Source organism: Dermacentor albipictus, chromosome 9 (assembly GCF_038994185.2).
Source record: "Dermacentor albipictus isolate Rhodes 1998 colony chromosome 9, USDA_Dalb.pri_finalv2, whole genome shotgun sequence".
In the NCBI taxonomy this organism is placed as follows: Eukaryota; Metazoa; Arthropoda; class Arachnida; order Ixodida; family Ixodidae; genus Dermacentor; species Dermacentor albipictus.
Genome location: NC_091829.1, coordinates 48256814 through 48284314, shown reverse-complemented (window position 1 = coordinate 48284314; position 27501 = coordinate 48256814). Strand labels below are relative to the sequence as shown.

The 27501-nt window shown below is 42.6% G+C and overlaps 1 protein-coding gene across 1 annotated transcript; it reads left to right on the top strand.

Annotated features, from left to right (window-relative positions):
• Positions 1–122: 122 nt before the first annotated feature.
• On the top strand, positions 123–27468 carry LOC135916201 (BRISC and BRCA1-A complex member 1-like). The gene is made up of 8 exons (XM_065449487.1): positions 123–502; positions 4733–4791; positions 7879–7999; positions 10564–10645; positions 12678–12702; positions 16836–16959; positions 20584–20670; positions 25048–27468. The coding sequence occupies exons 1-8, from the start codon at positions 161–163 to the stop codon at positions 25222–25224; spliced, it is 1017 nt and encodes a 338-aa protein (XP_065305559.1). The 5' UTR covers positions 123–160; the 3' UTR covers positions 25225–27468.
• The last annotated feature ends 33 nt before the right edge of the window (positions 27469–27501 follow it).

Sequence of the window (27501 nt, the reverse complement as noted above, 5' to 3'; positions counted from 1 at the left end):
AAGTATTTTGCTTTAAATAAGTTCTTTGCTAGTTAAATACTTTTTGTTTACGTTGTCGCTTAACACACACAATATGTGACGTCATCGTATTAGCGAACTTTCAGTGTTTTGAAACAACGGAACGCATTCATTCTCTGCGGAGCGCGTATCCGCCGCAAAAATGGCGGCAGCCAGAGAGAGTGAACTCGACTTTGGTCTCGAAAGTACGGAAGACTCGACGCTGTTAGCAGCCCGAGCTGGCGCTGGAGCCATGGAAAGCGCTCCAACGACGAGCCAGGTCGTCCACGTCAAGGTGCCCTCGCGTATCGATGACAGCGAGGAAGACAGCGACTCGTCGAGTCCGCGCGACTTGTGGGACGCTGTTAAGATCGACCTAGCACAGGCGGGTTCGGACTCGGACAACGTCGTGAAGGACTCTAGAATTAGCCGGGGCCCATCTGTGGACAGGGAAAATGTGCCTGTCGAGAGGACCTTGCCGCAAATGAACTGCCCTGAGAGAATCGTAAGAATCGGTCACCTTTAAGCTGGGCGAAAGTAGCTGACCGCGTTTGTCTGTCAAATGCCAAAAACGTATCCACCCCCTCCCTATCTATCTTGCACCTCCGGTTGTTGAAGTCCAGACGGTCGCCCTCATCGGAACTTCTGCGTCGTCAAATGTCAAAGCATAACTTTAGAACTAGTTGAAGTGCAAGGCTAGGATAATCAAGACTTCAAGGACAGCGTGCGATACTGTTTGAAAGGGGCAATGATTGTTTGGATGTCTGAGTTGCGCACAGTCGGTGGGAAACGGGATACGTGGAGTTCAAAGCATTAAGGTCACTTCTGCGTGCTTGCATATAGCGTTCCTTGAATTATCTTACACGAGTGTAACCTGCAGTCCCGTTGTTGAAGAAAAAAAAATATATATCAGTTTCGTATCAACCGTTCTCTTCCGTTGGCGCTCTCTGCCGACTACTAAATGCGGACGACAGCCGCAGATAGAACCTCAACAATGCATTCTACGGGCATCGGCTGTTCTTAAATGGCGTCGCCGAATGCGTTAGAAACCTGAAACGGAAAAACGCAGTTTTGCTGTCAACTATTTCCATATTCGCGTGCTCGAACGCGCGGCGAGACGTTGCTTAACGAGTGTAGATCGCGCAGATCCTGTAGCCTGACCCGTGACTTTCCGGACTTGCGTATGCCCTCTGTAATGGTTCAGTGACTGGCGTTATACTGATGTACGGTAGCTAGCTGGGCGAGTCGGTACATCTGCACAGTGCTCGTGTTTTGTCTCTCTTCTGTGTCCGTGTATTTAATGTGTGCCGTAAGTAATAACAATGCTATGCTAATGAGCACGAGATTCGAGGGTGCGATCTCCGATGTATTTCCTGTGCGTGCGTGATGTGACCCGTGAACTCATATTCAGGCGCCCCTTTAACACCCTCAGCTGGTCACAACTAATCTGTAGCCATTTAATGTCGCGATCCTCCTAGCCCTCTGTACATACTTTGAACATAAAACCTCATAATTTTCGTTTCGTTTTGTTACTCTCAACATTGATAGGGCATTAGGGCATTAGTTGCTCCAATTCAGAAATTAGAGCAAATGAAAGTATAAGCATTTTTGAATAATCAACAGTGGGCTATTCGTAGCCAGCATCTTAAAGGGGCACCTAAGTGAAACAATAAATCAGTTTAGACTGGTAAATTATTCTTTATAAACGCTGTTGTCGTTAATTTCACAATAACAGGTCGATTATTAGCAGAGGAAATGAAACACAGTGTCATTTTCTGAATTTCGCGCTCGAACCCTAGTGCAGGTACGTCAGTTTGACGTCGTAGATTTCAAAGTATTTTTTTTTTATTTGGGCTACATTGGCTTCGTAAAGTTTCGTGAAACTTGCCAGATTCAGTCTTTCACTCCTTTAGAAAACAGTGTAGTCAATATTTACCGCTAAAGAATTTACTGGGCCCTAGCAGGCGCTGTCAAAATCCATGACGTCACGGTGAGCTGGTGCGGGCGGTGCCACCTGTCTGTGTTTTCCGTTTTTGCTGTCTTACCAAGCGTCTTTTTACAAGTAAGAGTGGTGTTGTTGGTATCTTGGAAGAGTAATTTACTGATTCAGAAGTCATCTTTCTGTTTGGTGTCCCTTTATTGTTGCGATCGTGAGCTGTTGGGTTTAGTTTTAATGGATATGCGATGGAGATGATGGAAGATTACATGAACGTGGCCCAAATGAGAAGTTGCGTGTCATGTTGTAGGGTGAAACTGCTGTGTTGCGGTGCTCTAGTTTAACTGAGAGTGATGTTGCAAAGTGCAGCCTAGCACTAATTTCCTATCCCCTTCAGTCACGTTGTCTGCGTTTGTGGACACAAATTCTTTTTGCCAATTCCATTAATTTCCAGGGTGACGGAAAAAGCCACTGAAATGAAGGTGCGAGTCAATAGAGCCTTCTGCTTACTCAATCTTACTCCAGTTTACTTTAGTCAAACTTGCCGAGGAATGCTACGCATGACTAATGTGACCAGATTCCTCGGACACCATAACAAGGAAGGTGAGGGGAGTTGCTAAATATAGAAACAATATTTAACATTTATTTGAAGTTTTGTTTACTGGAAGGGAAGCTCTTTTCCAAGTTCTTCAATTGATGCCCACTTGCATTTCGGCATTACTCCTATGTGCTTCCGACGACAAAAAAGGGGGTTAGCCGAGAGGCCTGATTTTTATCGCATCACACGTGTAATGCGAAAACGTGGTATCATTCCCCACCTGCAGCAAGTTGTTTTTTGATCCACTTTCATTGCCATTAATTTATTATTTCTTTAATTCAGTTAGTAGGTACAGGTAATTTCCCCTATGTTGTCCTTGGTGTCTTTGTTTGTTGGATTCTCATCCTACGACAAAAGTGTGACAAGAAAAACGGCATGAAGATTGTGTGGTCAGAGCACTTTTATTTGACTGTCACTGGTTAGCCAACACATTGAGAAGTCCATTGTAACTGGATGGAGAAAGCTTTGGAGCCTTAAGTGGTCATGTGTGCGATCTTATAGTGATTTGGAAAGTGAGCCGTTCACAAGCCCTTGCACAATCTGTCAAAATGGCACTTTTGCTGACAAAAGCACCATTTGGATTAACCATGCAAGGGTGCTTTCTCAACTGTTATGAAATCGCATCATAGATGCTGCTGCCTCTTTTTTGGCAGTGTTTTGTTTTGTCGCCTGCCTCTGAAGTATCTTTGAAGGTGGTGCCACCATACTCAAGAAAGTGAACAGCCGATTTTGCAATACCAGAACACGCATTTCAGGACTACTCGGCATCCGGAGAGGACCCAAGTAGTCAGTGTAGTCTAAAAATTTCAGCATAGTCTGAACATACTGCATGGGGACATTGTTAATTTAGAATGAAGTGATAAGAAACTGTTGTGGGAGTTATATAGGGCAACAAATGAGCGAGACAAACGCATATTTAAAGAGGGTGTGTGCTTGCAAATACATCATGTATCTGCATTTGCCTCCTTCTTTCATCTTGTCTAAATCTGGGGACGGGGTAGCATTCAGTGCAGTATATCTATTATCAAAACGGCATCTCGCCTCGAGTGAAACTGTGCTTTTACAGATAAGGTGTATATGACTCGGATCCTGGGATTTCTTCCTCTCTGTCAACAGAACAGTTGAAAGAAAACCATTGCACAAATTGAAGAGAAAAGTACCTATCTCCATTGGAATTACACATGCAAGACACACCTCAGTATTCATTTCTATAAATAACAGTGCAAAACAAGTGTCAAAACCACATGGTAGATGATAAAGTGCATTTGAAGAATGTGAAGCACGTAGCGTTTGGCGTATACGTTTCCTAGTAAAGATTATGTTTGCATAAGCTGCAGATATGAAGCAGGGAGTGATGTCACTACACTTTCATATGTAAAAGAATCTGCCTTGCAGCTGATTTCATTTGTGCTGTGATAGCGCTATATGACGGCCACACAGTTAGGACTCCCGTAGAACAATGTGAACATGATGAGTGGCAACGGTAACAGCAATGTCAATATACACAACAGCATTGTGCTCAGGTTAGGCAGGACGCAGCGGTTCCTGCCCAAAGCAAGCCATGCACAGTTAGGATGCCCTTTACACTGTACCTGTAACTTAGTTGCAGTGCATTTAATTGTCTTTCTGTCAATCATTTCATGTAGTGCATTGACCAATTGCTCTAGGCTAGGTCACATTGGTCGGTCGGATCAGGTGATACCACAGCTTCGCTGGCCAACCACCTTCACTTTGTGCAGTGGAGCCCGGTGTTATTATTTCATTACTTTTTCCTTTTCGTGCAGGATGCGTCTCTCGCCGTGTAGGTCTGAAAACAAACTTTTCAAATGTTTCGAATGGCAGTGCCAACAGACGGGTGGTCAAGAATTCAAGGACACATGCCACGGGCACTGCTGTCAAGATTTTTATGTTATTGTGTCTGTGTCTGTCTCTCGCTGCAGCTCAAAGGATGCCCTATCAGCCATCCCACAAACTCGCATCCCCGAATGCAGAAATTTTGTTTGACACACAGCACTTTATGTAAACACTTGACAGTGAGAAAACTGGGATTGTGCTGTACTATTAGGCACACAAAGCAGTTTTGAATCGTGCAAGCACCAGTGCTTTTATTCTCCCAAAATTTCTTATGACTTGAACTTAGAGAGCTCTGTTGTTCCTACATAAAACATTTCTTTTCTCTCTCTTTATTTTTCTACCTGCAGGTTATTTGCGTTGACCTTTGTTCAGAGATGGAGGACATGCCATTCACATTCTCAGATGGGTAAGTATCCACTATCAATAGCCGCATTTACATGAATGCAACAGTAGCGCATCATGCCCATGCTTTATTGTCTTGCAATCATGTAAACGGGGATGACGTGCTAGAGAGATGCAATGCCTTAATGAGCCAACACGAGGTAGCTTAAGTGGGTAAGTCGCCCACTTAAGCACTTCATGAACATCGCATAAGTGGGAAAGCAAAAGTGTGAAAGCAAAAGCGTGAAAGCTTGCATTTTCTTTGCTCCGCTCACAGAAGATACACATTAGCCAAAAAATAGGCATGAGCTCGTATCTAATGTCCGTGCAGGAGGGTTGGTGCACACCGTGTAAGTGCTGGCAAATAACATCATCATGATGTGCTAGTGTTATGTTCAAGTCAGCATGGCTAATGTGTAAACTTTGAGTGTCCTTACTTTTTAATAACTAAACTGCGTCGATAGATATTCATATCTCCCATGACCTAACTTGGACTGGTCATGTTAATCAAAGTGCTAATTCTGAGAACCATGTCCTACGCTATAACCGTCGCAACATTTCTCATTCGCCCTCCTCAGTTAAGTTGTTAGCATACAAAACTTTTGTCCATCCAGAAATTGAGTATGCAAGTACAATATGTGACCCTTAAAAATTAAACCTTATCAAAACACTAAAATCAGCCCAGAACCGTGCTACTAGATTCATCCGAGGTGATTATTCCTGTAACTCTAGCATAACTGCATTAAAGGCGCAGCTAAGTCTACCTGGTCAGTACACCTATTGGGCGAGTCGATTGAGCATGATGATGATGTAAATGCACTTAAAAAATGTGGTGATAGATAAAAACGAGACACACATAGCGCAACTTTCACCAAAATTGAAAGTTGCGCGATGTTTTTTTCATCTTTACTTATCGCCCGCATCTTTTAAGCGCATTTATATCATCATTATGCTAATCTACCTGCCTTGGCTAATCATCACTGAATGTCTCAACTAAGTCTTTATCAAAGTTTGTTCATTCGCTACTGCCTAAAAGCTAGCTCATCTTGCCCATCCATCATGTGTCCCGCACCACACCCAAATGCCGTCATCCCTTCATGCGTCCGTACTACTACATTCCAACAGTCCTTTCTTGTATGTGCTGCTCATGACTGAAATTGACTACACAGCCATATTGCTGCAATCACAAGCCTTGCTAGCTTCAAATCTGCCATTGAAGAAATTGTGTATTGGCAATAACTAGAGACCGAAACTTTAGGCAGAATGCCAATCTTTTCCTTATGTCTTCATCGTGCCTATTCAACATATAACCATGAACTATGGGTTTATAAACATCTTAATGGCACCTTTATCGCACCTGTAAATGCCTATATCAATTTTTGTGCCTATATTGAATTCTCAGAGACTAAAATGCCTTTCTCCATATTTTGTCCAAATCTCTTCTTGTTTGTGATGTTATAACCCAATGTAAAGCTTGGCTGAAGGCAGCCAATTATTATCGCAATTACTTTGCTGGTGTAAAGGCGGTTATTAACATCTTTGCAGTAGACTCGAGCTTTGTTGTGAGAAGGGCTCAAACAGCTCTATGCGAAGATGCACTTGAAAGTGACTTAGCATACTTGTGTGCTCACTTCATGTCTTTAGATGACATCAAATAAAAACATGAATGCTCAGGCACAACTCTGACTCTGTTGTGGGGCACATTTTGGACGTTCAGGAAATGTTGGCCACCATGCCTAATTAACTTGTTGCTGATGCAGTTAGATTGAAAGTTCAACATGTTCCAGGTGAAAATTCCAGGTCTTCAGTACTAGAATAACTGTCAAAGTTTCTGACCAGCGAAAATTCCGCAATTCCATAGGGTATTGAATTTTCGAACGTTCAGAAGTACAAGTATGTGTTTCTAGTTTGGTGAATGTTCAGCGTTCCTTTCTCCATACAAACTAATACTCAGTAAGGAAATGCACAAAGTGAAACCCGAAAATCATCAAATAGTTCTTGTTTTTGTCATTGCTTTCACTACCTTTCCCGTGCTGTCTAGTCACACTAGAGTTCAGATTAACCTGAACGATTAATCTGAACTGTAGTGTGACAATAGAAGATGTAAAAAAATTTACGTCCTCTCTAGTAATTGCACAAAAAATTGTAATTAGGTATGTAGCTAAGGTATTGTTGCACTCAGTTATGACTTGCAGTGTGTGCTAAGCTAATACGGAATTTAAACCAAGACGGCAACAAAGCTGCAGCTTGTCAGAACAGGCCCTCACTAAGTAGCAACTTGAACCAATACGTAGCATAAAGTATGTATCAAGTGGCCCATCAGTGTACACTCCTAGAATGAGCCACTGTGTGCTGTTGAATGCCTTCAGATGAGTTACTGGCACACATCGTCACGCTTTTGTTGAAAGGATGAAAAACTCTGACAGGGAAGTTCTGAGTCAGTGTCAGCATAAGTGGCCTACAAAATGAGACCACGCGGAGAAAACGATAGACGAAAAACATGACGGGGCCTATGCTATGAGGTAAACATCCTATGCTACGAGGATAATGCTAAATGCCTCACGCATATGAATGAGCTATAGAAGAAGCAACCATACAAAAATGGTGACATATTGAATCCAGTCACTTATGTCTGCTGTCCTTAAGCAATGAGAAGCTAGTGTGTCTCATTGTAGCCACCTGACACTGATTACAGTATAACTGGGACATAGGGCTGGCCACATATCAGCAAAACTAGCAGAAATGCAATGGAGTGGCAGTGGTGGGGACAGTTTGCAGCTTCAAGTTCATTGACACCCGTTTGGCAGTCACTGCTGCATACCTTGCACAAACATTACTCTGTGACTGTGCCCATGTTCTCATTTCTTCAGTTGCATCTGCGAAAGGTATGCTGGAAAGTGATTGGCAAAGGGAGCTGCATACATGATGACCGAAGCAGACAATTGCAGTATAATATCAACAGCTTTGACTTGTGCCCCACTTGAACCCACTAGTGTGCACGATACTTAAGTTTTCTTTCCTTTTAAAGCTCTGCTCAGAGACTCCCGCATTGCTTTTCTCTGTTATTTTTCAATGTGAACTGTGCACTTACAGAGTTTACATTTTCTTGCAGATCAAAGCACTCCCCCCTGTTCATGATCAAGCGGGTGGTTGAGCTGTTTGTACATAACAAGCACAAAATAGACAAGCGACACGAATTCGCCCTCGTCGTCTTCCACGAAGTGCCTCTTTGGGTGAGGTTTGCAAGCCTGCATTCTGGGCTACCCATTTTTAGAGCAGAATCAGTATTGGCTTGTGCACAAGCGATGTATGGTCATTCACTGTCATGGGATGCAGTACGCAGAGCGGTGCCTTGTTGTAGTGACAGACATCCATTAATGTCACAGTGAGACTTGAGGGGGTAAATTCTTGTAGGGAAATGCTGCAAATCTCAAGCGTAAAACACTGGGCTGTGTGTTACTTGTTTATCCCATGTGTGGCTCTGGTCCACATTTTCTGATCTCCTGATAACTGAGATGATACAGTGCAGAAAGCTGAGCTTCCTGGAAACGTGCTTGTGTTATTGCACATAACATAGGCCACTGCCTTGTTTCGTTGCTGTCCTTATTGTATTTAGAATATTTTCAGTTAAATCAGTTGAAGACCAGCATCTCTTTCGTCCTATTCTCTTCCTCTCCTTTCTTAAGTGTGCTAGACATAGTCAATAATGTGGGGTAATTTCTTTGCATCACATCAAGTTATGGTCTATTCAGTTCACCTCTGGTTCACCATGCACACACAGCATCGTAGAACTTGTCCCTTACTTAAAGATGGTGCCATTTCACTGAAGTCCTATAATTGATGTGTGGCGCGGGCACAGTGCATGATGTCCTGCAGACAACACTCATGAGACTGTTTAAATGATATTGCGCAACAAAAAAACGACATGGACATGAGAGAAGGCGGCACACCAAGTGCAAAGCGTCATCCACCAAGCGTCGTCTTCTCTCACATCCATTTCGGGGTTTTTTTTCGCGCAATATCATTTAAGCAATGGGTTACCAACTTGGCCGGAATGCTGCTTTCATGAGACTGTGTTTGCCAATGCGGCTGGTGTTTCCAGATTTTTTCTGCACAGGCAGAGTTTTCTCTAGCACTTGAAACTTCCTTGAAGGTTGTACTGATGGTTATGCCAGGAAAAAGATATATTATTGAGTGTAACCTGCTGTATATATGCATATACACATTTTGAACCATATGTGCATTGTAGCAGTAGCTGTTCTGACTGTGGTGCTTTGCACTATGAGTTAATTGGGAGAATTAGCTATTTGAAGCTAGCAATGAAGCCAAGGAAAGCATGGGGGAAATAAACTGTTTGTGTAATTAAAGTGCGGAATTAATGTTGCATGAGAGCCTAATTTGTGGTGAGCTTCTTAATATAGGAAGAGGGAAATGAAAGTGGAAAATAAAGTCAACTTGCCACCACTGGAGACATAAGCCACAGCCTCCGCATGATGCAGCCAACGCTCTACAAATTAAGCTACAAATATCCACATGGCACCTTGACTCCATGCCAGGAAGTGAATTGAAAACCATGTGAAAAGCCACAGGGTGAAAGGACGCATTGAAGCATGCATTTACACTGCATGCAATTTGCTAAACAACTTGTTTAATTTCAATACCTGACTCTTAAGAGACGGTCTCAGAATAGCTCCCTAACTGCTAAACATGTACAGTCACTGTTACCTATATAAAAGCTTACTTCAGTGTACATTGACAAAGTAACACCTCAAACTATACTGTATAGTCACTGTTGTGTAGTAGCTTATTTCAATGCATAGTGTTCTGATTTTTCTTTGTTGTTGGTTGAAATTTAATAATGTTTCAAGTAAAGTATTCTGAAACTCGACAAGTAAGGTTGTCTTATTACTTGAAAGGTATTCGATTCGTGTTCTTATTCAATTCAGTCAAACTTTTTCAAATTTAGCTTAATTAATTAAATGTAATTAATTTAATGTCAAGTGTAACCTCACACATCACACTTGTCGGCTTCAGACAATCTGACAGAAACAGTTCATAGCATTGCGCTAGCTGTTTTTGCTGCAAAGGTACAGGTTTAAATAGCTGTACTGCAATCAGGCAAGTTCTGCTAAAATTTGAGATCATGAATAAGTATTCTTCCAACATATGGCAGAATTTAGATTTCTCTCTTAAGTTCTACATACTTTCAAATGTTCATACAACAGATTATTGGATGTAATGAAGTAAATTTAGAGTGTTCATTGTCGATATCAGTGCATAATAAATGTGTTCTTATAATGAATATTGTATATAACCACGGTATTTTCAGGTCAGATGCAACTTCGGTATACCGATCTTTCACTGTATTTTGTTGACATCTGTTTAATGTTTGTTTAATGAAGACATGTCTGTGTGAATATAGAAAAACTAAAATTAGCTCTAAATTTAAGCTTCCTCATTTAAGTATGAAGTTGAACTTGAGTATCATTGCTGTTGTCTTGTTCATCCATGACTTTCCATTGACCCTTCAACTAAACCCGCCATGGTCGCTTAGTGGCGATGGTGTTGGGCTGCTAAGCACAAGGTCGCGGGATTGAATCCCGGCCATGGCGGCCGCATTTCGATCGGGGCGAAATGCGAAAACACCTGTGCAGTTATATTTAGGTGCATGTTAAAGAAGCCCAGGTGGTCGAAATTTCCGGAGTCCCCCACTACGGCGTGCCTCATAATCAGAAAGTGGTTTTGGCACGTAAAACCCTACACTTTAATTTTAATTTTGACCCTTCAACTCTTTCAGATCAGAAACTTCACAAATGACCCAAAGGAAATCTCCAACTTCCTTGAGGACCTCAATGAGACAAGGCATTGTGAAAGCTGTGGTATCCTTTCTCAATGTATTTTCGTCTTCGTGGCCATTTCTGTCAGCTGCATTCTCCTCTTCACTCTCTGAAACTCATCGAGGTTTGAGCTGTTGATTTGCTGAAGAATATTGGGTATTAGGCGCATGACTCCCGTATTGTCTGCAGAAGCATGCTCATGACAGCCAGTCATGGCAGTTCCCACTCATCGCAACCTTTTGTCAAGTAGTCGAGCAGTTTGCTGTAATTATAGACTTTTAACTTGCCACCTGCATATAACTCCCACATTCAATTACAGCAGTTCAAAAAGAAGGGCCTGAAAATGCATGCGGCAGTACAGAAGTTCGTAAAAGCAACATGACACATGTGGACACAAATCAAGGCTCCAAAAATAATTTGTTTGGTTCATTCAATCACAGCCGCTTGATTTAAGAAAAGGACAAAAAAAGATAAAATTTTATTTTTAGGTTTGGCTTTGCAGTTTTGTGCATCACGTTGCCACAAAGCCACATCTCTATACATTGTTTAGGCATAATTTTCAGCCTTGTTTCACTCTCAAATTAAATTGTCTCTGGTGCAGGTTATGTGTGCAAAAAATGTAGTGTATGTAGAGTCACAAACACAGCCCCCACCTCTGGTGTATGGGCAGGCTCATGGCAATAGCTGCAAAAACACTGTGCAGCTTGATGCTTAGACAGTAAATTCATCTTGGCTGTGGGCTTGAAAACAGCAGGACTACAGCGCTCATCAGCATGTGGCCTAGCGTTGCTCAAGTTTGTCCTTGATTTCCTTGCTGTGGTTGTGACAGGGAAACATTATTTTTTGCAAAGTTGATTTAAAACATTGTTTGACCGAGGGCAGAACTTTCTTGTCTTCTGAGGAGTTGTTCACTTAGTTTATTTCCTATGCAACTGAATTAAGTGAAACACCACTCAATGCAACATACTCAAACAAACCTACACCCTGTGTCTCGGTGGCTGCTCCTCCCTGCCGCTGCTGAGCACAGTGTTACAGGTATGATTCCTAGCTGTCATGGCTTCATTTTGGCGCGGGCGGGACACAAAAAAATTCTTTCTTTGATTTTGGTCTGCACTAGCAGCAAATAAGGATAAGCACAAGTGTCTGGCAACCAGAGCAGAGAAATTGTGATACACAATGCTGCTGCGCAGAAATAGGCAAGCTTACCATGAGTGCTGGGCTCTTCTCACGTTTGCAGCATGAGGGAGATCTGCAACAGTGCCCGAGCAGTAATCACAACAGGGCCCGAGGTAATCCCGGTTGATTACATTTTGGGATAGGAGCACTTTCGCTATGTTTCACACAACTAGGCTTTAGAAACGTCAGTGCCTACGTGCAAAAGGGTTTGCTTGGCTCTGTGCGAGAATTACTGTTGCCCATAGATGCCCGACATGTTGGGTCCCGATTTGCACAATATCTGGCAAAAATAAGCTACTGAAAATACCATCTTTGGTATATTGAGTTCTTGCAAGAAATTTAGTGGCTACTGCCGCCTGCATTGAAAGGCTCTATGTGGCCTCTGCGAGGCTAGAGGCTTATATTTTTGTGAATCCACGTATCTCGAAGCTCCGCTTATATCGAAGTTCTTCCTGGTTTCCACAACTTCGAGTTAACAGGGTTTTACTTTATTTTCATTTTCCTTGACTTTTTGCTTTTATCTCCTCTGAAGGCTGTTTGTCGCACTAACTTTCTGTTTCTAAAGATTTTGGAACAAGAAACTCTGAATTTACTTGTACGTGCCCACACATGTCCCCTTCCTTGAAAAGGAATGTGACAAGCAATGAGAAAATCCTGCGACTTGAGGGAATCAACATTTGCCTTGACCCTTTTATAGGATAATAAATATGCATATCTGGCTGGCCTCTGAAACAGTGGTGTTGTTGAACCTCGTGTGATGCAAGAACCCTCTTTTCATTATTGAGTGTGTCCATCTTTAACGTCATAGCAGCATTTACAAGTTGCAGTGTTTGCATTTTGAGTGAGCGAATTCATTTCCTGTGTAGCATTGTTGTCGCCTTGACTAATGGTCAACCAGACCTCACTGGCTTGTTTGATGCAATGTAAGTAACCTAATGTTTTGCTCACTACTTATTTCAAACAGTTACATGGTTTTCTGTTCTAATTATGCTGTTGTAATTTCTGCTCATTTGGCTGTTCATTTACTACCCGTGCTCTCCCATTCACCCTCATTAGAGAAGTGCTTTCCTGATGAGGTAATGCTCATGTGTTTGATAGTAAAGGTGCAATTGAGGCTGGTTCAATTCTCTTGTCATTCCCATTTTTGTTTTGTACAGAACAGAGTGTTTATCTGTCACATGGGTTTGTAGTTAACTGGGTTTTGAACAAGGTGTGAATTGGCGTGAGTTGTACTGTAGTAGTTAGAGTGAGAACGCCCTCAGGTGATATTCAGTAAGCTGTTGATGATATGTCATCTTTTGTGGAGGATACTAAACGAGATATTAATGTAAGCTTGGCCTAGTCATTCATTATCAAATGGAATCTGAAGGCAAGTATTCTGTGTTAGCACAATCATCCACAGTTGCCCAGGTCAACCACACTAGTATTAAAGCTGAAACCAGCCAGACAATTATGCAAGAAGCATGCCTGTGATGCTCCATTTAATTACAGTATCAAGACTAAAGGAAGTTGAAGCTTTGAAATGGCTGCACGTTGCATTCAAACTTACGTTTATCATATGGCACGTGCAGTTATTGTATCTTCGTTTTTGCTGGCTGCCATGCTTCCTTTGCTGAAGCCTCTCTAGGTTTTTGCAGGACCCATACAAATTATACCAAAGATAAGGTGATGCGCACTTGTCTATCTTTCAGCGAGAGAATTTTAACATTTCTGAATTTACGAAGCCCACAGTACAAGAGGATGTGTTTAGCACCCTCTCTGTGGTAGGTGTATATCACCGCCAAAATCTTGCAGACAGGAGATTGCAGCTACTGTATGCATTTAAGTAGTCCCATTATCTACCCTGTTCTTCCTCATGTTGTTACTAAGGTTTCCCAACAGCTTAGTTTTCCTTATCTATTTCTGTGTTGTACTACATCACCTGACCCACTATGGTTGCTTAGTGGCCTTGGTACTGTGCTGCTAAGCATGAGTTCGCAGCATCCAATCCCGGCCGCAGTGGTTGCGTTTCGATGGGGGTGAAGTGCAGAAACACCTGTCCTACTTAGACTTAGGTGCACGGTAAAAAACTCAAGGTGGTCAAAATTAACCTGGAGTCCCCCACTACGGCGTGCCTCATAATCAGATCGTGGTTTTTGGCACGTGAGACTCCATAATTCGTTTACTACGTCACTTTTTCACATCGGAGCACTCTTTGCACTCATACGCAAACTGGACCACAAACACTGGTCTGCAACACTGGACAGCGTTGGATATGCGTTTGTGTATAGCACCTGTGGTGTCCAGCAGCGCCACAAATGCTGGGCCATACACACTGGACTGTAGTGCTGAAGTATAGTTGTAGTCCAGCATTTGTGAGCTCCAAAGAACAGGAACATAAACCAGTAATATTGTACTACAGTTGTAATTTCAGCACTGCCATCCAGTGTTTGTGGTCCAGCATTTCTGGTGTCCAGCAATATAGAATTTTTGTCTGTTTCTTGCGTTGGACACAAATGCGGTATTTTGGCAGTGTTTGTGTGTCCGACATCGTTGTACTTCTGTTAGCATCTGGCATCGAATTGTTTTTAATTGAACTTTCATTAGAAAAGGTAAGGTCCTGCAAAATCATGTTGAGAAGCATCCGGATCCTTAGCATGATGCTAGTATGGATTCATGCAAAAATAGTAACGACAGTATACAGGGTCCATTATGAAAGTAATGTGCATTTTCTGGGAAAAAAATGGTTTATTGATGGGACCTGTACAAGTAGTTAAAATTCTTCAAAATACTCTTCCCCTGCATCAATACACTTGTGGAGACATGTCTGCCACGCCTTGAAGGCACGTTGAAAGTCCTTGACAGGAATATCTCTCGGGAACGCAGTAACATGCTTTTGGATGTTTTCCACAGTCTCCCAATGCTTTCCTTTCAGCCCTCTCTTCAGGAGGAAAAAAAAAAAAAGTCATACGAAGCGAAGTCGAGACTGTATAGATGGGGGACCACCACGGTGTTGCTCTGGGCCAGGAAGTTGGTAACAATGAAGGACGTGTGGCTGGGGGCATTGTCATAATGGAGCCTGACCATTTCTTTGATGTCAGCCTTCACGCGCATGACCCAGCATTTTAATCTCTTGAGCACCTCCAGGTAAAAGGCTGAGTTGGCAGTTTCTCCCTGTGGTACAAACTCAAAATGGGTGATTACTCGGGCATCAAAGAAGACAATGACCATCGTTTTGATGCAAGACTTGCTTATTCATGCTTTCTTGAGGCACGGGGATGATTTTTTGTGCCACTCGCTGCACTACCTTTTCGATTCTGGGTCGTACTCGAAACATCCAGGATTCGTCTCCGGTTATGACAGAGTTAAGGAAGTCCAGCTCATTTTGAATCTAATCCAACAATTCTCGACAGCGGAAAACTCGAAGTTCTTTCTGATCTTCCGTCAACACTTTCGGCACAAGCTTCGTGCAGACCTTGCGCATTTGCAGATCCATGGTCACTATCCCATGTACTGCAAATGTGGACATGTGTAGGGTGTCAGGAATTTGCTTAATGCGCAATTGACGGTTGAAACGCAAAGGTTTATGCACACTATCCACGTTTTCCTCGGTTCTGGTCGTTGTTGGGTGTCCAGAACGGGTGTTGTCGGCTACCTCGTCCCGGCTCTCCTTGAATGCCTTGTGCCACCTCCCGGACTGTGACCTTGAAATGCAGTCGTCCCTGGAGGCCTCTTGAAGCATCTGGAATGTTTCGGTTGCATTCTTTCCAAGCTTCATGCAAAACTTGATAGCGTATCGCTGTTCAAGCAAACGCTCCATCGCGCCATGTTACCCGCTCACCCTGCTCGGAGTAAACTGGCGACCGGCTGCATTGGCAGGGCAGAACCCTCACTACATTTCCCGACCAGTTTTACCGCGCTGCCATGGATAGCTGCATCATAATATAATAATGTGCATTACTTTCATAATGGACCCTGTATGTATAAACATGCAGGCAGGAGACACCTTTACACATCAGGTTAACAGCATATCATATTAGCATACAAATCACAAGAGCTTCAACAACTAATGCAGTTTTTTGTAGTAACACTTAAGCATCACAAGAAAAGCTTTATGCAGATTTAGCTGAACAGGAACATTGTTCCATAAAGAACAACTAACTCTGTAAAGCTGTCTTTTTCCAAATACATTTTTACTAGTGGCTAGTTAAATTGTAGGAGCATGATTAGGTATTCAGACAAGAGGGCTGTAGTAGAGGTCGCATAATTTGAGTTTTACATAAAATATATTGCACGTTTTTGCATTACTGCAAATGGTTTTATGTAAGCGTCTTATGTATGGCCCCAAGCTTCCATACAATAACATAGTTGACTATGAAATAGAGCAAAATGGATTGTTCTCAGTGTTGCCACATCAAAGAAATGGCAACATTTGCAAAGCAAAAAGCAGACAGTGCTGAGCTTTTTGCACATGCAGTAAATATGCATCTTCTAATTGAAGGGATGGTCTAATACAACACCTAAATATGTTAGTTTACTAACTCTTTCTATAGGTTCTCCGTAAGTCTGAAGCAAACATGTGTCCAAGGCTGTTGGACACAAACAGTATTTCAGCAGTGTTTGTGGTCTAGTATTTATGAACTGCAAAGAGCAGGAACAGACACCACAAGTTTTGGGCTACAGCTGTATTCTTGCACAGCAGTCCGGTGTTCATTGTCCAGAATTTGTTGCATCTGACATCACTGCATTTGTGTTTGTATCCCATGCTGGACACAAACACAGCGTTTTGGCAGTGTTTGAATACCAGCATTTGTGAAGACCAGGGAGCATGAAGCGACACCACAAATCTTGGACTACAAACTGCAGTCTAATTTTGTAGTCTGGTGTTTGTGGTCCAGCGACTGTGATGGCTGTTTTCATGCCTCGTGTCCCATCCTGTTACACTGATCACATGTGTCACTGTTTTAAGATTCACAAATCGCTTGTTTCATCCCACACTCCTCATGATGCATGAGCAAACAAAAGAAAGTTGTACCTGGGCGCTCTGCTCATCTCGGCTTTTCTTTCACTCTTGCAGAACTGAGCACACCCACATCCCGGAAGTGGGCAGGGAGGGACCCTTCCCACCGCCGTTCCTGGTTCGAACAATCCTCATCTATGGCCGGTCCAACAGCGTACCCCAGGTTCACAACAACCTGCAGGTGAGGAGGAGAAAGTAACAAAACTTCCCTGGTTGTATACTGCAGGGTCGTTACAAACCCTAATTACAACAAACCCGTCACCAGACACGATGCAGCCAACCTTGTTCACCGAATGCTTGCTTGAGAGCAGCATGATACCACTACGAAAGTGCCCCATCACATGGCTTTCTTTTTTTCATATTTTGCGGGCTTTCTTTGCAACCCGGGAAAAAGGACTGCGTGAGACATATCGTACAGAAAACATCTCAATTAGTGGTTTCTGAAGGTGCTCTACAAATCTGCGTATCATACTTGGGGTCCTCAGCCAATAATTATAGAAAGTTAGCTAAATAAACTTAATTGGTGAGTTATGGAGAAAACACAACATTGCCTAAGATACTATAGGCTGTTGCGACTAGTATGCGTTCAGTTCAATTTGCTTCCAAAACATCTTTCATTTTTATAGTCTTGGCTCAAGTTATGTGGGACACCCTGTATAAGGAAAATGTTTTTGTATGAAATGCAACTTCATTGCATTTAGATTGGACTCTATCAACATGATGAATGTGCGATAAAGAATTGCCTATAGCAGTTTGGAGCTGTTGTACACGCGGACTAGCTCTGTGTTTCTGTGACCTCACACATGAGAATTGAGTGAGAGCGTGACAAAACATTTGGTTTGATTTGCCTCGTACAGTGCCTTTACGATTCCTGGAAAGCTTACATTAATGAATTGGTAAACATTTATTTTCAATCAGAAGGCCCAAGGCCTAAGGCGAAAGAAAGGAAGAAGGTAAAATCTGTACATTTTCACTAGTAATGAACATGCAAACCAGCTTCTATGACAATTGCTCAGGGCAATTAGAGAAGTTCATGCGTTATTTGTGCAGTGCACTTACTGGTGCAGAGTACTGTACTGTACTGTACTAAGGGCTGCAAAGTCATAAAGGCTGCCTCCCCGAATCTATATGCATATATTGCAAGCACTGTTCATAAATGTTCTATGTGTCATAATAATTGAGCTTGTTATCTTCTCTCCAGAAGCTTTCATATTGACACGTCTACTTGTTTATATTTCTCAGATGACTGCTTTTCACTGGCTAACAAATTTCAAACTTATTCACTCGACACAGGACACGCCTGCATGTATCAGAAGCTTCTCAAGTGTTATCGATAGTTCTATTCATTGTCTGTTGTCATCAAACATCTGTTTGTATGCAATCTGATTGTACGCGCAACACGAATTGTGTTGTACTTTCTGGAAGACATTGGCACCAGCGATAACACTGGAACCTTCGACGAGTCATGTATAAAAGCCGATGCGCTTGACCCGCTGATGAGATTTTCGCCGATCACCGACTGTGCTTGCTGCTGTCATCATGCTTTGAGTGTAACCTGTTTTCTGGGCACAGGTTCGCACCAATAAAGAGTTTGTTTCGTGATTCACAGATTTTGCTACTGTGTTTTGCAGCATCACTACAACTTGACAATATTAAAAAGAGGACGTTTCGGAAATGCTGGGTGGGGCTTGGTGAAGAAAAAAATTTGAACATTGTTTGGGACATAGGACCTGCAGCATGTACTGTAAAATTGCCGCATAGTATCAGTGCAGTTGATAAGTACACATTGCCTGGCAAATCGGGCACCTCTTCAGTCTATTTGCTGCTTTTAGAGTTGCTAGTTGGCAGAAGGTTCCTCAACTCAGCGTCAGGGTCGTCACAAATTTCGTGTTTTGCTGCTGCAGGGCCTGGCCTGTCATGCATTCCCCCAGTGTGTGACACGGCATATGTATTCAAGCAATATGAGCCACTTTTCATAGGCAGTGCCTACCATGGAGCATGTTCACATAGCATGTTCACATAGCATGTGTACTTTCTGCACTTGTACGTACGTCTTTGCAATGAGCTTTTGTCCCTCTTGCACTGCCTGAAGCATACATGAGCACTGTCAACTGTAACATTTCATTCATGTTTTGCGTAAGAACCCCGGTACATTTATTCTTGCAAGACCTTACGTGGTGCCAGATTTTAGACAATGGCTTCACCTTTGAACAGCCCACTTCCGGTGAACCAGACTCCAGCTTCTCCCGCACCGCGGTTACAAGCCAGCTATAAATAAGGCAGCAGAGATGCGCACACATTTATCTACTTCTTACTTGTGCAGGGGTCGCACCCACGAAATTGGGACACAAATTTAAGAAATGAAGTGTGGCCCTTGTTGAAAATTGTCTTAATGTGTCTTTTGCATCTTCATTGCAACAAAAATAAAAGGTGAAACATTCATAAACGTAGCAAAGTATTAGACCATTACATGAGGTGAGGGTCATAAATTTATGGGCAGTATAAATTGTAGTTAAATTGTAGTAAACTAAACAAACATTGTGTCACACACCCGAACAAAGTTAGAGTCCACTCCATGACCGTCAGCATTCAGCATCACAGTGCTGGTGTGATGAGCATGCATGTAGACTAGCAGCAGAGAGCATGCATGCTTCTTCCAATGTGAATGTTGAATGCTGCCACTCCTTTCACCATTTCGACTGTGCCGCATCATGAAAACTAGGCTGGTTACAGGACTTCCAACAACAAGCACACAGGAACAAAGCGTGCATGAAGCCATCAGAACTTCTCGGTTGGCCCTTACATGCTTGCCTATCACCTTGGCACCAGCAGCAGAGGGCGTGACCTTGAAACACTGCATGCCGGCCACGTATGTGCTGAGCTGTGCAGGCAGTGCCTGCTCATTCAAGTGATCTCCCACGTGGGGCGAGCTGGAAAATTACTAGCATTAAGCCATCATCCTTCTTGGTTTGCCTTTGCATGCATGCCCTTGCACCCACCACAATTATGTGACTTCCAGCACATGGTGCATGGGCTGATCGGGCTTGGCGAGCCAGGTTGTTCAGGCTGTACATATGCCTCGCACTGGGGACGGCATAGCGGCAACAACAATGACAAAAACATACATCAAGTGTTCGTATAGTAATTGCTATTGCAATAAAACAGTCGACAGCAGAAAAGACTCAAAATTATAAATTTTTCAGACTTATATTGCACACGGAAATGTTGAACAGGCACTTCAATTCTGAAAAATGTTTTGCCTACAGAAACTTTACGGTGCTGTGTGCTTCATTTCAAGCTCCGCGGCAGTGTGCACCAAATCCATTAGATGTCTATCATCTAATGGATTTTTACATACCTTCGCCTACAGAGCATTGCTGCCAAAGTCCGAAAAAGGAAAAAGAACATTGAGCGAAGCCCATCTCTTGATGATCGTGAAAGTCAAGTAGCAGCCTCACATTCGATCTGCTGCGGCACCTAATGGTTAACTCTATTGGCCAATGCCATGAGGTGCATGGGTAATGCAATGTACGTGCATGTCAAAGTGCACTCAGCAGGTAGTCCTCAGCCTGACCACGCAATGAGACAAGAAACATGCCAATGTATTCACTTTTTCTGCACATGGGGCTGTTATATCCATGGAATATGCTGTGGCCAGCATATTCTGAAATGTTGCCCATGCTTTGAAGTGCTAATAAACGCTAACATATACAAAACAAACGAGTGAAAAGTGCTAATAAGTGCAAATGAACAAGCAATCTTCTGAAAAATGCCATAAGCTCTGCTCTTCTTGCCTGTCTTTCAGATGCTCAAACAGATGATGCATTCTCTCTACTTCTTTCTCGACATCCTGTATGTTCATGAACCCTTGTCCGAGACGAACTGCTGCCAGGTAACTGCTTCTTGCCCACTTCAGTTTTGCTTTTAACTGCCATTTTCGTGTGTGTGTGTGTGAATTTTCGCATGTACTCACAGGGTCAGATAGACATTGCAGTGGGGAGCAGGTGCTAAATGGTATGACTACAAAAGGAAAAATCACCAATTATGCAATATCAGGCTATACACCTCGTCAATTAGTCATAACCTTGAACACTTACAATGAGTATGGGAAGGTGGGTCCACTTTTTTCACTGTGCATGTTAAGGATTGCAAGAAAGCACTGTTCCGCTCATGGGAATGCCAACCATGGGAGGATATTCTAGTCGTGAAATGTAATCAGGTGAAAACATTGTTCATCATGTAGGCTTTTGTGGTGATGTCCCCTTCAGATGTGAAATGATGCTTTGTTAACTTATTTTCACCAGATTTCTGACATCTTCGGTAACATGGAAAGTGTGCAGCTGCAGAAAGGATTGAGAATTTCCAATCATTAAGTGAGTTTATTTAAGTGTACAGAATGTGGACTTCATGAAGAAACCTTGTACTGGAACGTAAAATATGAGAACATGACTATTTCATGTCTGGTAGTGTGGCAGTTTGGCCGTGTTGGTAAGATATGACTAAAAACTTATGAGTTTATGAGCGCTTATGCACGCAGTGTTTGCATTAAGAATACTTCATAGAGCACACTGTATGCTTCGTGAGTATGAGTATAGTAATCAAGGATGTGTAATAAAAGAAGAAGAAGAAAGTGAGGACCAACTATCAAAATCAGTAGTAACAGCCCCCTGCCTCCCAGTCGCCATATTCAAAGGGACCTCTGAGGGTGCCAGCTGTTCATCCCAGCTCATCTCAGCTAGTGTGATGCGAAGCTGCTTATAAGCACAAATCAACGTTTCTCAATATTTCACCAATATTTCATGTCAGTTCTGCTCAAATTACCATCTATGGCTGTAAGTACCAGTGTTAACAAGTGCACCGCTCTGGTAAATCAGTATTCAAACACGGAAAGCTGCGCTCTTATGTTCTGCATATAGCTGTCTTTAAATATGATCGAAACAGAAACAAAAGCAAAAAAAAAGTGAGTAGCACAAGCAGAAACGAACTGCGAAAATTCCACAGCAGCCACATTAGCGCGGGAGACCGTTGTGTCATTGCAACGTGACAGCGGCATCGTCCGACTTGCCTGCCGATGACTCCACTCCTGCGTATAATACAGCTCTCGCAGGAAGTCTGCCGACCAAAACTGCCATCGTGTCGGCCTAATGCAATCGGGCCTAAACCCACCTAAACCGTTCTAAATCGCCAAAGCAAGCCAATGACAATGGCAGTGATTGTAGCCTCCTTATCTGCGTGGCACCCCTAGCAGCAGCTTGTGTTCCAATACCAAACTTGGTCTGAAGTGCCATCACCAGCAAAAAAATATGAAATACTCTGCTATAACAAAGGTAGGCCATACTTGACAGAGGTGGGCCATCAAAACTGATGCATTTCATCCATGGCTCATTCACCACTGTCATCCAAGGCCAGTTCAGAATCACTTTCACTTGAAGAAGGTGAGCTCTCCAAATCACAACACTGTCTTTTCCTTTCAATGTGACTCCAAGCGTTCACTCGTCCTATAAAGGACACCATTTTGAATTAGACTGCTGGAGGTGCATCAGCAAAACAAAAAATGTATTTGTATGTATCACCTAGCCTTGCGATTTCTTGAAACTCTATAATTTCCTGACAATTTGACATACCTCGTCGTCTTGTGTGTTTTGTCTCGCATCTTTCACTGGTCTTAACAATGAAGAACCAGCTCGCCTTACTCAAAAAGGCAAGGTTAGGTTTGGATTTGCACTGCTAGCAGTAAACCGTCTTTCCATCATATGATTGAAAATAGAGATTTGATAGGGCAATTTATAAGTACAAGCAAATTCGGTGTTGTTTATTAGTGCTCCTTTAAGACACAGAGGTGAAGTAATTGTGGTAGTATTGTGGATGATAATTGCAAATTGCGTGTGCCTTAGTAAATTAATCGCATGGTCAAGAAGTGAGCATACATTTCACTGTGCCCTTGAGCACATCACACTTGTGCCTCCTCTCAGACGTGACACGGGCCATCAGTAATTTCAAGCCCACTTGCAACAAACTGCTTCAGAGCATCAAGTGTTTACTGTAGAAGTTCATTATAATCGCACTTGCCTTGGAAACAAATTTCTGTCTATTAGTGGTATGCAAGGTCAAAGATTTCACTCCTAGAAAACAGTGCATATGTTGTTTTTTCATAGAATGCCGGTTATTATGTACTGCTTAACTAACGTCTAATAGGTGAGCACATCCATATGCTTGCTGCATGTAGTGTGGGACACTGAATATACAGGAGTGCATCCAATACATTTTATTAATCTTTTTTATCTTTCTTTTTTGTGCGTGTGTTTTCTGTGGTATGCTAATCGCATCATAGATGTGGTCCGTTCCTTTTTTTTTTTTTTTACCTTTCGGCTTATTTAGAGTCAACGTTATCTTGGAGGTCCCTGTGTTGGTGGTGCACTTGGTGCTAGAACATACTGTGTGCCATGAAAATAGATAACCTTAAGTTTGGCTTACTGGTACTTGCTCACCTCTACTGTAATCCCACTGCTCTTTACTGGTTATTGAACATTTCATTCTTCCAACCTGCGTCTGTGCTAACTCGCAAGGCACACGCTGCATATATCAGAGCCTGATCCAGTTCTTGGTGCAGGCAACTACTCTGCAGTTTTCAACGAACAGCTGCCATACTAACTCCTGTTCTAGTCCATACGTAGACAGCAAAAAAACATAGCTACAATTTTTGCAACTATGCAGGCTACTGTGCTGTCTAGCAAGCACACGACACAGGAGAGTTTGCTGTGAGGAGCTGCAGGATAAGGATAAGCACTTTCGAGCCAGATTCAAGATTGTTTCCAAGACATCTTGATGAAGCTGACAGGTCAAGTCTTATGCATGCGAGCTGTTACGTGAAAGACAACTGTCTTTAGAATATGCAGGCTCAGGACAGTGATGTGTAGGAGTTGTTAACGTGCAATAGTCTGTAATTAGTTGCCAGTCTGGACAGAGGGAAAGAATGAATGTGAGAGACATGAGTGACTTCTAATTGCTGCGGTGTTTGGGGCAAGAAGTACTACCTGCAGTAATGTTCTGAACAATGTCAAAGATTGTTTGTGTTCCAATGCACAAAAGACATCATTCTTGATTCTTAGATATGAAACTAGATGAGTTCTTTCTTTTGCTGTAGCTAATTGGTATGAATCTTCAGTTGACTTGCCGACAAGTAATTACATCGCTGTGACACATTTTCTTTTGTAGGTAATACATTTTAACCCTTTTCATGCCAAGGATGAGTTTCACTCATTCAGCTGTTTTTTCCAAAATATGCAGTGATAAGTCTCACTCATTGAGGGATCTATTTTGTCTACCGATTGGCGCAGACGAGTGGCAGTCATTTTATCATCTGGGTGCAAATGGTGTGCTATCAAATGGTGCCATCTTCTCAGAAAAACTGATTTCCAAGGGTGCTGGTGGCAAAAACGAAGCTGGAGTCAAGCTACTCTGGGTTTTAAAAATATAAGTGAAAAGTTAGGCGCTTCAGCAGCGATGATCGCTGTTATTAATGCCGCAGTCGTGGTGTTTTTTGGATGTTTCTTCAGCTCAGGTTAACAAATCAGACATAGAAAGCTTTTGTGAGTCATGTTGGGGGCTTCAACTTAGTACTCACGATCGTGAGGAAGAGATTGAGCCTCTGGCATTCCCCCACATGTGGACACGGCTCGACAAAAATGCTTTGTCACTGGCGCCTCTGTCGATTTCCTTTCCTCATTGTGCCAACAATAAAATGTGGCATGGAGCACAGCAAAGGCACACTTGACTTCTGTTCCAAGAGGTAGCGTGGTTCATAGCGACTTTTTCCGTGGCCTCAGCAGCACAAAAGCATGAAAAGATAATGAACAGTAATAGAATGAAAAATGAACCACTGATATTGTAATTATGAAAACTGTTCACAATGACTCATTCATAAAAAATGTGTACCCGCCATGGTGGCATAGCATTGCAATAGCTATAGCATTGCGCTGCTAAGCCCTCACAAGTTCCTCACAACAGTGTGCCTCATAATCAGATCAGGGTTCTGGCACATGAAACCCTAGAATTTAATTTTACATAAGAAATTCCTGAAATTTTGATGGCTTTCAGAAAAAAGAAATGTTGCCATGGAAAGAATTAAATTAGTGTGTTCACTAAGTAGATTTCTTGGAAAACTTATAATGAGGAGTTCTTCGTGCCAAGTGAAAGCTAACTTGAAGTAGGACCATTATGAACGGGCTCAAATGTATCTTTTTTTTTTCTCTCTCTTCCCATGGTGCAGGAGATATTCAATGCTTTTGTCGCCCTCGACGACCAGCTGCAGTCCTACATGTTCGAGGTGTCGCGGAATGCCACGAAGCTCCACAACTGCATGGCCAAGCTTTTGGCCCACCCGCTACAGAGGCTGCAGCAGCACTTAGCCCACTACAAGCTCAAGGCCGACGAGAGCCCAAGTTGAGGCAGAGGCTCTGGTTGCTCACTCCTCCCCAGACCCTCAACTATAGAATCGCGCAAAGCCTGTACAAAGCCTGTACACAATGTATAGTGAACAGTGGCCAACTCTTGACTGGAAGCCTGCTAAAACGCATCTCGCCTGCAGCCACTTTCGCCATCATCTGCTTGTGGCTCAACTGTTGTCTGCCTCTGTCAACAGAGTGTCCACTTGACTGGGGAAGCCGTCGGAGGTGTGCATTCCGTTCAGATTAGAGAGAAGTCGTTCCTTTCTGGCATTGTTTAATTTTTGCATTGTTGGTGCACTGTGTAGCAGTGATGCTATGTTTTACTACTTAGAAGGCTTTTGTACATTGACTTGGAGAACACTGCTTCTTTCTGGGCCACATTTCCCACAAACCGCTTGAGGATAAGAATAACCTGCCTAAAGAGTGCACCTTTAAGCACCTGGAAAATTTGTATTTTTTTAGTTTACTGTCGATGTGACACAACTAGTGAGGCTGTAGTTTTGGAGAAAGTGTCACATGCCTAACTTGTAAGCTTGCGTATTGTCTTGTTATGGTTCCGTGTTAAATCAAAGGAGAGAAAATGTGCTGTGCTTATGTTGTTTGCTCATACAGTGGCATAGTTTTGATGAGAATCATATCTTTCTCTCTACATTTTGCTGGCAAACACTTGTCCATGGCCCTGTTGAAAGCAGATGCAAGGTTTCACACTAACGCAGTAGTTTAAAACTGATTGCTCAGCTTCTTAGTGCTGTCGTACATTTTCTTATACATGCACTGGTTGACTGTGTGCAAACCACCAGTTGATGGTGTGTACAAAACGAGAGAATTGCTAGCATGCTTTTATGTGTTTTTATTGTCGTTGATAATTGGCTACCTTTCTCTGTTTATACTAAAGTTATTACAAGTAGTTGGGCTAGTTGGAACCATGACATTGTTAGTCAATTTCCAGCGCTTAGTGGAAAAGAGAACCGAAGGCAAAAGGACAAAGCAATAAGACTGAAGGAACGCTGGTATTCAACTGGTCTTTGCTTCGGTAGAAACATTACAACCCATGTAATGGTAGACTGGGGCACAATCAATGTCCATCACACTTGGACCGGACGGAGATACTCAAATCCTTTATTTGACAGTGCGGTTGACACCATGCTCACACAGCTATCATCTTTTTTAATGCAAGAGGCTTCATGTATCAATCTGAGCTGTCAAATAAAGAATTTTATTACCTCTGTCAGCAGCTGCATGTTACGTATGATATGAGTTGTGATGTGGATGTGGATTGATTGTGGCACTGTCTGTCGTTACATGGTTTTAATGTTTTTTGCTCAGTAAGGTTATCTTGGAAGACCAGTTTTTCTACTGTCCTGTTGCTTTCAATTCTTTTGCCTTACTTTCTCGTTTACACAAAGTGCTGGAAATTTCTTAATAATGGTAAAGCGTGCTATTACATCTTGCCACCGTTTCGTGCAAGACATGTAGCGCTAGTCGGGCATTGAAGTCACTCACCACAACCAATAGCTCTGCTTTTTCATTGCAGTTTCGGTTGGCTGCATTTTTGTTTTGCTACGGTGGTGCTTGCTGAGTCTTGCTACTGTCACTGTTCTGTTCTCAGCATTCTCAAGAGTTCCTGGATTTATATAGTTTATTGCTTGCACAAGTCGTCATGTTCTTTATCTGTGGGACAACCAATTGAGCCATGAAGACAGTCTTCCAACTGTGGAATTGTTTTGCATGCAAGTGTGGCATGTCTGTCGACTGTGGCCGTTGGTATTGCTGTTTTCGTTTAGCTTGTGCCAAATGCTGCGCATTTAATTTGAACAAAATTTTTCTCCAGTTCCCAAAATGATAAGCTTGTGTTTCAACGCCGTATATGGAAACACTAGAGTGCTCACAGACTGCGCCAATGCTTCTTAAGGCATCCAGCATTTGATGGATGATGCACTAGCGGCATGATGTCCAGTACCTTTACCTCAAGGGTTGTGATCTCTCATCAAGAGATCAGCAGGCTGTGCCAGCCGAAGACACTCACCAAAGGTTAGTGCTTGTATTTCAGCTATTGCTGCATGAGTGGAGCACATAACATACATGTCGATGACCTTGTAATAAAACTATCCGCTCGAGTTTCTGGGTGGATCCTTAACACTGGCACTGTTAAAAAACATAAACGAGAAATGTGTACATAATCAGTATGTTGGTATTTGCTGGAAAGAATTTTCTAATAAAGTGCATAATATGTTTGCCCATTACGTCACGTTTCCTGTGCGATTTGCTTCGCGATA